Source organism: Elephas maximus, chromosome 14 (assembly GCF_024166365.1).
Source record: "Elephas maximus indicus isolate mEleMax1 chromosome 14, mEleMax1 primary haplotype, whole genome shotgun sequence".
Classification (NCBI taxonomy): domain Eukaryota; kingdom Metazoa; phylum Chordata; class Mammalia; order Proboscidea; family Elephantidae; genus Elephas; species Elephas maximus.
Genome location: NC_064832.1, coordinates 40,019,245 through 40,031,977, shown reverse-complemented (window position 1 = coordinate 40,031,977; position 12,733 = coordinate 40,019,245). Strand labels below are relative to the sequence as shown.

Here is a 12,733-nt window from a genome sequence, read left to right as displayed (position 1 = left end):
TTTGCTTGATAGGTTTTTCCCCATCCTTTAATTTTTAACTTGTTTATGTCTTTGTGTCTAAGGTGTGTCTTTTGTAGGCAACATATTGATGGGTCATGTGTTTTCATCTATCCTGCCACTCCTTATCTCTTGACTGATGCATTTAATCCATTTATATTCAGTGTGATTACCTATAGATACGGATTCATTGCTGTCATTTTGTTATACTTTTTTTTGTGGCGTTAATGGTTTCTTTGTTCCTGTTAATTTTCTGTACTGAGTTCTTTTTGTATATGGCTTTTCTTTTTCTGTCAATTGTTGTTATTTTTATGTTTACTGAGTCTTTTTGGTTTTCTTTTTCTTTATATTGGTGAGTAGATTTATTGCTTTTCTTTGTGGTTACCCTGAAGTTTACCTTAAAAAAAAAAAGAAAGTCCCTTGTCATTGAGTCGATTCCAACTCATACTGATTAAAATGAAAACAGTCTATTATGTCTTGAAATCATGTTGCGTTCCTCCCCATATGGAAATTCTATAACTACATCTTTTATTCCCCTTTTCTGTTTTGAAATTGTCATCGTTTCCAGCTTAATTCCACTGGTTCCCTATGGTCAGTTTCTTAGCTTTATTTTGCTTTTGTAAAGTCTTTGTGTGGGTTGGTATCTGGGTGATGTTGTCCTGTGTCTTTATCTCAAGTCTGATGTCATTGGTTCTTTATCTGAGGGATTCCCTGTAGTTCTTGTAAGGCTGGTCTGATTTTTATGAATTCCCTTAGTTTCTGCTCATCTGGGAATGTCTTAGTTTTGCTATCATTTTTGAAAGACAGTTTTGCTGCATATATGATTGTTTTGTGGCAATTCTTTTCCTTCAGGATTTTCTGTATGTCATCCCATTGACTTCTTGCCTGCATGGTTTCTGATGAGAAATCAGCGGTTAGTCTTGTTGGTGCCAATTTTTAGGTGATACTTTGTTTTTCATGAGCTACTTTCAAATTTTTTTCTTTGAATTTGATTTTGGAATGTTTGATTGTGATGTATATTAGTGATTTTTTGGGGGGGGTCTATCCTGGGGTCTATACTGTATGGAGAGCCCTGGTGGCTCAGTGGTTAAGAGTTTGGTTGCTGACCAAAAGGTTGGCAGTTCCAACCCACCAGCTGCTTCTTGGAAACTCAATGGGGCAGTTCTACTCTGTCCTAAAGGGTCGCTGTGAGTTGGAATTGACTTGACAGCAGTGGGTTTGGTTTGCTTTTGGTTATCCTGTTTGGGGTTTGTTCAGCTTCTTGGATGGTAACCTTCTTTTGTTTCATGATATTTGGAAAGTTTTCAGCCAATATATCTTTAGTAATTCTCTTTGTATTTTTCTTTTTTTTTTTTTTTCTGGAATTCCTATCCCATGTAAATTATTCCTCTGGATTTTGTACCGCGTAACTCTTAGGCTTTATTTATCCTTTCTCATTCCTTTTTCTGATTGTTCCTAAACAAGTTAGTATCATGGGATTTGTCTTCTATTCCATGATTCTTTCTTGCATTGATTCTGTTCTACTTATATGTCCTTCCATTACATTATCTATTTCTGATATTTTATTGTTAATCTGTTGGATTTCTAGTTGTTGTTTTTGTATTGTTTCTTATTGTCTATTTATTTTGTCCTACTGTTCTTGTATTATTTTCCTGAATTCTTCTGTAGTTTTGTCTGTGTTTTCCTTGATCTCTTTCAGGATTCCATATATGTCTTTGAATTTGCTTGGTGGGGTGAGGGGCAGGACATGTGGCTGGGAGCATGGTCCTGCGCTCTCTGCCCGCTTTGCAGGGTGAAGGGTGGGGCGGGTGGCTGGGAATAGGGTCCTGTGCTCTCTCCTCGCTCAGTGGGGCGAGGGGCAGGGCAGGCGGTAGGGAGAACAATCCTGCCCCCTTCGCCTGCACAACAGGTTGGTGGGTGAAGGGCAGGGCAGGCTGCTGGAGAGCACTTGCTCTCTGCTGCTCACCGAATGGGCGGGGGGGGGGGGTGGATGGGGCTGGGCAGGGAAGGCGTGGCTTGTACTATATAGTTCCTGGTGGTCAAAGTGGCAGGGTGGAGGGGGGTTCATGCCACTTACAACCAGGAGGGTGGGGGGACGGGGAGCATGCTCCTGTGGTCAGAGGGTTAGGGTTCCTGGGCACTTACATTGGCTACAGCCAGCATTCGGCTCCTGGCCCTGACCAAGTACGAGGAGGGATAGGCTGCCCAGAGTCTGGTCATTGTTGACACTCTATGGATCTAATACCCTGTGTGCACCACCTTCCCTGATGGTTAAGGACCACTGCTGGTCCTGGCTCCCTCCCTGCCCTGTGGATGCTGGGATCCCTGGAGCTGTTGCCCCCCACTTCCTGTATTTTTCCTCGGTAGCTCTGGGTCGTGTCCTTCTCACCTTGCATCACTCCAGGTATGTCTACACAGTTTCCTTCTCACCTTGCATCACTCCAGGTATGTCTACACAGTTTCTCTGTCTCCTGTTGGGAATTCTGTCAAGTTGCTGTTCTGTGTTCCTTACCTGGGATCACTGTTGGCTTTATGTCAAGATGGCCATGCTGTGTCGGGCTGGCTGACAGGGCACCTTTGCTCTGTAACTTTCGTTTGCTGTTTTTGTTCACTTTTTCTTCCATTCGGTGTTCAGTGTAATTCTTTATCTTTCCATTTGATGCTTAGGGTTCCAGGATTGTGATCTGTATCTGTTTCACTTGGTTTCTTGGGTCTTTGCTGTAGAGGGACGGCATGTTGTGTCTGCCTAAGCCACCATCTTGGCTCCAGCTCTCAAGCAGATTTTTTTTTTTTCTGGTAGAGCATGCATTCTCAGTTTAAAACACATCCATAAAGAAGTTGTCAAGTTGTAGTAAATTGAAAACATAGAATACATTTACATGGGAGTTTAGGTGAAAGGGTTTATAAAGACGAGAGGTGATGCTGGAAATTTCATATATAGCAATAACATTATAATATTGCATAAATTATAGCTTAACAGGTGAATTACAAATTTTCTAACCCAGATTTTAAACAGTTGTGCCACTGGAAGAGGGAATTGTATTTACAGGAGGGAGGGGATCTCATGTAGATTCAAGTATAAGAGGTTGTGTTACTTAGGAAATGACAGTTTTGCATGGTTCATATTCATTTTGTAGAAATTCCACTCTTCCCATTTTCTTTTCATTTTAGAAGTTTTGAGCTTACTTTTTTATTGTACTTTAGATGAAGGTTTACAGAAGAGACTAGTTTCTTATTAAACAGTTACTACACAACATTGTTCTATAACATTGGTTAACAACCCCATGACATGTCAAAACTCAACTCCTCTCAACCCGGAGTTCCCTATTACCAGCATTCCTGTTTCCTCCTGCCTTCCAGTCCCTGCCCCAGGGCTGGCGTGCCTCTTTAGTCTTGTTTTGTGCCATGGGCTTGTTCAGTCATTGGCTGAAGGGTGAACCACAGGAGTGGCCTCATTACTGAGCTGAAAGCTTGTCCGGGGGCCATACTCGCAGGGTTTCTCCTGTCTCTGTTGGGCTAGCAAGCCTGGTCTTTCTTTTTGAGTTAGAATTTTGTTCAAGATTTCTCTCCAGCTCTGTCCAGGACCCTCTATTGTGATTCCTGTCAGAGTAGTCAGTGGTGGTAGCGGGGCACCATCTCGTTGTTCTGGACTCAGTCTGAATAGAGGCTGTGGTAGATGTGGTCCATTAGTCCTTTGGACTAATCTTTCCCTTGTATCTTCAGTTTTCTTCATTCTTCCTTGCTCCTGAAGGGGTGAGACCAATGGAGTATCCTAGATGGCTGCTCACGGGCTTTTAAGACCCTAGACATCAAGTAGATTTTTTTACAAAGCTTTGTTCTCAGTTGTCCATTCCCTGAGCAATACTGTATTCATCAATTACTGTAAATATAATGTTCAAATAAAATAATGTGTTTAAAACCAAAGTTTCATGCAGTTGCAGAACCTCTAAATTTTAATAAAAATAATAGCTGGTATGTATTTACTCTCCCTATGTATCATAAAAAAAAATGTATCATAGAGTATGCTAATTGCTCAATCTACATGATTTCATTAATTTTTTTAGCCTATCTAAGATTGGTACTATCTATTATCCCCATTTTATAATTGAGGAAACTGAGGCTTTGGTTGGTTATAAGGACTTGCCCAAAATCATCTGGCCTTTTAGGTAGTAGAGTTAGTTTCTAAACACATCTTTCAGATGTCAGAGCCCCATACTTTTAATTGCTGTATTTTACTCTTACTTGTTCATGTGTAGCACCTGATGAATTTAATTTTTATTTTGATTAATGATAACCAATATTGACGACAGCACTGTTTTTCAAACTATTGATAAACTGTGGATAAATATTTAAAAATAGGAGGGACCAGTCCCTGGAGAAGGGCATCCTGCTTGGTAAAGTAGAGGGTCAGTAAAAGAGAGGGAGACCCTTAATGAGATGGATTGACACAGTGGCTGCAACAACGGGCTCAAGCATAACAACAACCATAAGAACAGCGCAGGACCCGGCAGTGTTTCATTCTGTTGTACATAGGGTCGCTATTAGTTGCAACCGACTCGATGGCACCGAACAACAAATAATTTTTTTTGTCTCTTGCTCATTCTATTATCTGTAATTGATGGCAGCAAAGAAAAAATGCAATTGTTTTTTCTTCCTGATGTACTGTTGTTGCTAATGATTAAATTTTAGTTTTCTCATGTTGCCGTTTTTCTGTTTTTGATCTCTAGCATCAGTTGTTGTTTTGTGTACTGTCAAGTTGATTGTGACTCATAGTGACCCATATGACAGAGGAGAGCTGCTGTAATCTTTTCGGGAGCAGATCCCAGGCCTTTTCTTCTGAGGAGCTGCTAGTGGGTTTGAACCAGCCTACCTTTCGATTAGCAGCCAGTGTTTAACCACTGCGCCACTAGGGCTCTTTCTAGCATCAATAGGGAACATGTTAATTAAAAACTAGACATGACGTACGTAGTAAGATCAATTCTAGTTAAAAAAAAAAAAAACAAACTACAAGTTGCAGCAAAGCCATGGTCATCCATATATTGCTAGTGAGGGTAACTTGGGGGCCATTAATTTGACTATGTAGCCAATGATCTGTATTACTTACGTATACAGATTATAGTTTTTTTTTTCAATTTTTTTAGTGAACTTTGTAGGCCCAGAGACCTTGGATATGCACACATTATGTCTTTTATACTCCTTAGCGTATTACCCACCAAAAACCCACTGCCCTTGAGTCAGTTCTGACTCTAGCAGCTCTATAGGACGGAATAGAACTGCCCCATAGGTTTCCAAGGCTGTACATCTTTACAGAAGCACACTGCCGTATCTTCTTGGTGCGGTGGGCTGGCGGGGTCAAACCCCTGACCTTTCTGTAAGCAGCTGAGTGTGTAACAACTGTCCACCAAGGTGCTTTCCTTAGCATATTAGGATCCTTTAAAAAACTTTTTAAAAAGAGTTAAATATTTTCATTTATTTTATGGATATGCAAGTATAATTGTTTATTCTGAGTATTCCTCCAGTGATAACCTTTACCTCATGGTGGTAGCAGATAACATGGGTTTTTGGAATGAAAAATATGCTTTTGCCTATTATATCTAGGGTAGGCAGGGGGAAAATTGGATTGGCCAGAAAATAATTGTGGACAAGTGGGGCATGATTATAGTTTTAAGTAACAAATGTTTATATGCATTCTCAGTGCTAACCACCTTAAGTAAATTATCTTATTTTGTTATCACAAACACTGATTGAGGTAGTTGATATTTTACAGACAGAATGAGCTTTTGAAGGTCACTCAGCTAGTAAATGGTAGAGCTGGTAATTACATCTAGTTCAGTCTTACTCTAGAGCTTTGAATAATTTCTTCTTCTTTGAATAATAGATAGTAAATAATTAGATATAACTAATAGTATATAATAAGCAATATAATGTGCTGCCTCTTCCAGGATGATGAAAGTTAAAATACTGTGACTGAAGACTTTTCAGAGGTTTTTGTTAGAAATAGATTATTTGAGTAATGGGAAATCTTGGGGGCAGAAAGTTGAACCTTCAAGGTAATCACACATTAACATGATTTGTGCCGTTTCTTGCTATCGAGTGGTTTAAGTGCCTCTATTTTACTGAGTTAGACTTCTCTAATTTTAGTGACCCGGAAAGGAAACAGGTAATTGAGTAGATAATTCTTAAATATATGAATTGATCATGAAAGGAAATTAAAATCTTATGGTAGGGAGATAGGGATATTCATTATTTACCAGTCTAACTTTGTTGTGTAGGGAGTCTTTAATTATCTTAAGGGGTACATAAAATGTGTGTAATGCAAAGATTTTGATGAACAAATTAATATGCTCCATGTGTGTCTGGGGTGCAGAGGAAGCCAAAAACGGATGGTAGTTACTCTGATATCTCTCATTTGGTAAAATATGTGACCAAAAACCAAACCAAACCTGTTGTTGTTGAGTCGATTTCGACTCACAGTGACCCTATAAGACAGAGTAGAACTGCCCCATAGAGTTTCCAAGGAGCGCCTGGTGGGTTCGAACCGCTGACCTTTTGGTTAGCAGCCATAGCACTTAACCCCTATGCCACCAGAGTTTAAAAAACATGTAAAAAAAGGTTCATATCTGAAGGCAAGTTGTGAATTAGTTATATAAACTGCAAAATGTCCCAGAGGGAAGCACATGGAGTTCTGTCGTTCTTAAACATCTAGTACCCTAGTAGTGCCTAATGAAATTTATGGAAACAGAAAGGTACTTAATGTTTTAGTAAAATGAATGTGACTTTAAACTTAATTTTAGGGGAAATGCTGTTGAAATTGGGACGATTAAAAGAAGCCAGTGAAGTATTCAAAAACTTGATCGATCGGAATGCAGAAAACTGGTGTTATTATGAAGGCTTGGAAAAAGCTCTACAACTTAGTATGTAAAGGTTTTTCTCTTCTACCTTCTCTTAGTTAGTGTTTGAAATATAATAAAATGTAAAACTGTAACTCGAAGATAGGTATTTTTAGCATTAGTACTTGTTTTTCCATTTAGTAAAATAGCAGGTTAACCGTGGAAGTGGAATTGGATTTATGTATTTACATTTAAGGTGTTAAATGCTTAGGTCCCTTGGCCCATTAAACTGTTTCCAATTTAGACTAACTAGAGAGATGGGGAGGAAAAGGCTATTCCTTTTCTGAAAATGTCATAATTGTTTAATATTTTTAAAGAATTAAAGGTCTGTTACCTTCAACCTCAAAACCTAAGAACTGAGCCAAAGATATTTTGCTGAGAGTATGTAAGTATATAGCCCTGGTATGAAAACTATTCTCTTACTTTCAAACCAGGCTAATTTGTATAGAGCAAAATGTTACATGGTTTCTTTTGAAATTAGGCAGCCTTGACCATTTTCAGAAATGTAGTTTTATTACTTTAGATTTCCCCTAACACTTTTATAATTAAATGCTAAGAGTAGTTAATATTTCTAAAATTATATTTGCTTATGCATAAATATGTGGTGGAAATAATTATAAAACTGTAACTTGAAATTGTTGAAACAGCAGAAGTTTTAAATTAAAAGTATGGTAATGGATAGTTACCCATATACATTTGTAGTACTATGAGCTGTGAGAAAAGCTTATTTGTTGTGTCCTAATAACTTATAAATTAATCCGAATTTTCTGCTTTTATTTAAAATTTAATATTGCAAATTGTTAAAATTTGTATTTCCTTGAATAAGAAAACGGTAACAATTATAATACTGATTAGGTCAATTATCTATTTGAGAAAAAGAAAAAAAAAATATGCCTGAAGGTTAGAAGTATGAGATAACTGATTTTCCTTTAAGCTGCTGGCACTGACAATTAATAATAAAGGTATTTAATGTTTAATAAAATGAATGTGAAATGTTCCATTTGTCAGTATCCTTGATTATTATGAAATGTAATAATTTATTAATTATAAAACTAATTACACTACTTTATCTTTTTAGGTTCCTTAGGACCTTTTCTCCCCCATGGTAAGTTCTGGAGCTCCAATTGTGACTTCAAATAGGGTATTGAAATGGTTTGGTTTTGTCTTAATGTCATTTTTACCACATTAATAGGACTTGTTATATTTGAGGTAGTGGAGAAATTTTTTTGGTACTTAAAGCTTGTCATTCTTTATGATTAGATGTAAATACGAGGACTGCTTTTTGTTTTTTAATTGTGCAACAGCCTTCATGTAAATTTTAGTATAAGGATCACTGATAAAGTCTCCAAATCGTAACACAATGTGAAAATTATTTTTTCACATATCCCAGTTTTTCAAATCCAACCACATTGGAGCTCCAAAACATATTATTGGGGGAAGGAAGGAGTCTAAACAGAATCAGACTTAACTGCAGTGTTTATAATCTTGATACTAAGTACTACATTTCCTATGGAGATTGATTGCTGGCACCAAGGGAGTTATTCTTAGGATAATTATCTCTATAGTCTGAATTAAAATCTACTTAAAACTTCACAATTTTGCTTTTTCTTAAAATTCTTCTGTAAGCTGTTTAATTGCTTATATAATGCATGTAATCTCTGTTGATAAATTATACAGAATATTTCTTCAGAATAGTGAACTATACCCAGATCTCACGCTGCAAATTATTGTTGTGTAGTAACATAGTGTTTATATAGATCCTCTGTGGGGTGCTATAAAATTAGGTTGATCTTGGGAGGGAAGATACAAATTTCTGATTAGAGTATATTTTATAATATTGGGGAGAAATGTTTGCCACTTTAAGCAATCTGGACTAATGGGGTTCTTTATAATGAAGTTTCATTGAAGATTTTTAAGTATCAAAGCTACCATAGAAATTTAGTTCATGTTTCAGATAAAATGTTTGCAGTTTTGATCCTAAAATTGTTGCTTGTTAAGCCAGTAGCTGTGTGGGGATAGGTGTAGTCTTTAGTGGTTTAGAGTATTTATGTAAGATTTGTTACAAAGGATTCTTTTTTTTTTGGTTGTGTGCTAAGGAATATAAGACACGTACAGTGTGTGTTGAGTCTGTGTTGTGTGTCTTGTGTGTATGTGTCTCGAGTTGGATGTAGAATCTGTTGATATGAAAGAAGTTTTGGATTTCTCTGGAGACTGATTAATAAAGGTGATTTACTGATTATGTATTTTATCACCGCAGAACTTTTAATGTCATTCTTATAAGTGAGAGCAGCTTTAATATTGATAATGCAATTTTTATTTACAATTTAATAATTTTAAATTTATTAGTTTTATCATAGATAGAGTTTTCATTCTATGTATCTCACATATATTTACTGATAATAGGCACTTTAGAAGAGAGGCTTCAAATTTATGAAGAAATTAGTAAGCAGCATCCCAGAGCAATTTCACCTAGAAGAATACCTTTGAATCTTGTCCCAGGTAATATTAGGATAACATTTGTAGTGCTAATAACTTATTTGTTGAAATTACTCAATGCCAATCATATTTTAAAAACTTGTTTCTGGTACAGAGCTTATATCTTTATCAGTGTTGAGGGTGGGAGTGATTAGTTATTAATTTTATTATGCATGTTAATAAGTGTGTTATACTTCTTTGGTGTGTAGCTATATGTTAGTTTTGAGTTTTAGAAATTATCTTAATAAGATTGTCTGTCTTATGTAACTTAAAAATAAATGTGCTTAGAAAGTAAATTATACTTCCTAGAATTGATGACAAGTTATGATTTAGGTGGTAGAAATTTTGAAGTTTTATATCTTCTTTTTAGACCATAATTTCAAAGAAAGAGGTGAGATCTTTGTGTCCACCGTAGTGGTTAAGATAAGGAACATCACCATTGTTTGGAAGGCCCCCTCTCAGAGTTAACCACTTTCCTGAATTTTGCTTTTTATTACGCAGTTGCTTTTCTTTACCGAGCTTTATGTATTTTCTGTCCCTAAAAAGGAAGCAAACAAAAACTTGCTTTAGTACTTCATGTAAAGTAGATTACTGTGAAATGTATTCTGTGATTTGCTTTTATTACACAAGAGTTATGTTCATGACCTTGGTCCAAGTTGTATTTAGCTGAACTCATTCACTTTGGGTTGGATAGGAGCTAGAGACTATATTAGCTCTTCAGATAACTAACATATTGTTGATAGCTTCTAGCATTTCTTTTGCTACAAGGCGGACCCTAGAAAGCTCGTGTAATTTTTAAAGTCTCTTTAGGGCCGCTGTAGGGTAGCTATGAGTTGGAATCGATTTCGACGGCATGGGGTTTGTTTTTTTTTTTTTGGTTATTCTGGGGGAAGTGAGAGTGCGTATTTTCTAATGGAAATGTTTAACTGTAATTTGAATTTTTATCAGAAGATTAATGGAATTCTAAAAGATTTAGTTAAATCACTTTAAAAGTATGTGAAATACCTCTTAGATTAGATTAGACAGTAGATATAAATTCACTTAAAAAATTAATTTTCCACTAGTGCATTGCAGTCCCACAGATGAATAGTATTCTTCCAATGCTCTTTTTTTTGTCTTGGCTTCATGAAATACTGAGAGCAGATTTTCTAGTGTTTTCCAGGGAACACTGAGTCCAAGTGATAATAGGCTTGGCGGGAAGGGTGATGGTGCACTGGAATGTTTTTCAGTCAAGTAAGTTTGGAAAACTGGGTGCACTACAGCAGTCAGGTTTCTTTGCTGCAGCACTTCTCAGAATTTTTAATATATGCACTGTTATTTTTCAATGTAGGGATGTACCGTGCAGGGAGAAGCATTTCCGTAGTAGAAGTTTTTAATGGCAGATGCTTAGGCTGCCATTTCTGCATCTCTTTTTTTTTTTTTTTTTTCCCGTCCGAATAAACACTTTATTGAGATATAATTCACACAGCATAAAATTCACCCTTTTAAAGTGCACAATTCAGTGGTTTTCAGTATATTCACAGAGTTGTGCAACTATCACCACAGTCTGATTTCAGAAAATTTTCATCACCCAGAAAGAAGCCCCAATATCCCTTACACTCCCCATTCCCCTTAACACCTGGCAATCATGAATTTACTTTCTGTATCTGTAGATTTGCCTGTTTGGGGAATTTCATACAACTTTTTTGGTATCATACAGTATGCCTGAATCCGTCTTTATCAGTATCACAGCATGTCTCATGTTTCACAGCATGGGTAGGGATTTTCTCTTAATCTGGGGCTTTACATGCATTCACCTGTAAAGAAAGAAACCTCATTTAGCTTTAAGATTATAAACAAGACTTTGTTCTCTTTTTTCATTATGAAACATGGGACTGTAAATTTATACTGCCTAAATTTATTTTCATAGTCGACAAAGTTTACTAAAAGCTCTCAGTACATGGTAAACCCATTGCTGTTGAGTTGATTCTGACTCATAGTGACCCTAAAGGACACAGTAGAACTGCCCTGTAGGGTTTCCAAGGAGCGGCTGGTAGATTCGAACTGCCAACCTTTTGGTTAGCAGCCGAATGCTTAACCATTGTGCCACCAGGGCTCCAGATATTTTTGCCTATCTATAAATATTTTTGTGTGCAATAAAGATGGCATCTCAGCATTCTCAAAAGCAAGAACTATGATGGAGCTTGAGAATGCAAGGTAAAAGTTTTGAAAAAGCCTTTCTATTTTTTAGGTATAAAAAGGCTTAAGATCTGTAGAGTAGTGAATACGGCAGAAGTCCTGGGGAAACTCCCAACACCCTAAAATATGAAGTTCTGTGAATATAATGTAGGGATAAAGCAACTTTTCAAATAACTAATGTGTCCATGTTCTATTATTCTTTGCTGGCTGAGGGTTGCTGGGAGGGAAGGGGATAATCCAGAGTAAGAGTACTAAATACAATAATGCTAATCAAATTTCGCTCCGTTATTTAGAATAGATGTTGAGTGAGTCAGAAACAGTTTGATCTTGCTATTTATGTTGATTGTTTTAGCAGTGGTTAGTAGGACATCAGTTTCCATGTGAATCCGCAGAACAATTAAGCACAGAGTCTGTGAATCAGGTAACCTGTTTTGTGAGATGTAATGTTGAACAGGCACATATTGATCAATGGTCTGTCTTTCCCTGAAAGACTGTGGGATACTAAAGTATTCTTTAAAAAAATAAATTGGAAGGAGGGAGATAATTTGTTTTTTCTAAAAGGGTTTTCCTTATGCCTAAAGAAAAAGATTAAGAAATGGACTATAAATAAATAATAATTGTGGGATATGGTGTATGTGACTAAACAATTGAATAGCTGTGTTTGGGTTTTTTGTTTAGGTAATACATTCATACAATTCTGAATTAAAAGGGTAAAAAAGGGTTTATAAATGAAGTTTTCCACCTGTCTCTGCCCCTGGCCACCAGGTTCACTTTCCTAGGGACAGCCATTATTACCAGTTGATTGTGTGTTCTTCCAGAAATACATTGTGCATGTATTTAAGCAGAATGTGTATGTGAGGTGTGCATGTAGCTCTTCCTTCCCCCTTTTTTTAAACAAAGCAGTAGCATACATTGCCTTTTACCTTGTTTTACTTTTCGCTTAACTTGGTATCTTGAAGATGAATCTTACACCAGCACATAAAGAGCTTCCTCATTCTCTCTCATAGCTGCATAGTCACAATAACTTTTAAGGGAGAGAGGCCTTTTGAGTATTAGGGTAATTGAAAATTGGGTGTATTGTTTTTTCAATCAAATCTGCCAGTAGAATCTAAATAGACCGAGGAAACTGACCAAGGGAAGGAGCTTGGAGTAACCTCTGACATAAAAATAAAATGCTTGTTTTCTAAGTGGAT

General features: G+C 36.7%; 1 protein-coding gene across 5 annotated transcripts in view; it reads left to right on the top strand.

Annotated features, from left to right (window-relative positions):
* The window catches only part of NAA16 (N-alpha-acetyltransferase 16, NatA auxiliary subunit), a 106,742-nt gene that overhangs the window by 41,622 nt on the left and 52,387 nt on the right, over nucleotides 1–12,733 (top strand). For 4 of the 5 annotated variants that reach the window (XM_049852958.1, XM_049852962.1, XM_049852960.1 and 1 more), the window contains 3 exons: nucleotides 6,792–6,911; nucleotides 7,966–7,992; nucleotides 9,291–9,386. In XM_049852958.1, coding sequence (XP_049708915.1) covers nucleotides 6,792–6,911; nucleotides 7,966–7,992; nucleotides 9,291–9,386 — 243 coding nt within the window. The remainder of the gene's footprint in view (nucleotides 1–6,791; nucleotides 6,912–7,965; nucleotides 7,993–9,290; nucleotides 9,387–12,733) is intronic. The other variant, XM_049852959.1, reaches the window with a different exon arrangement.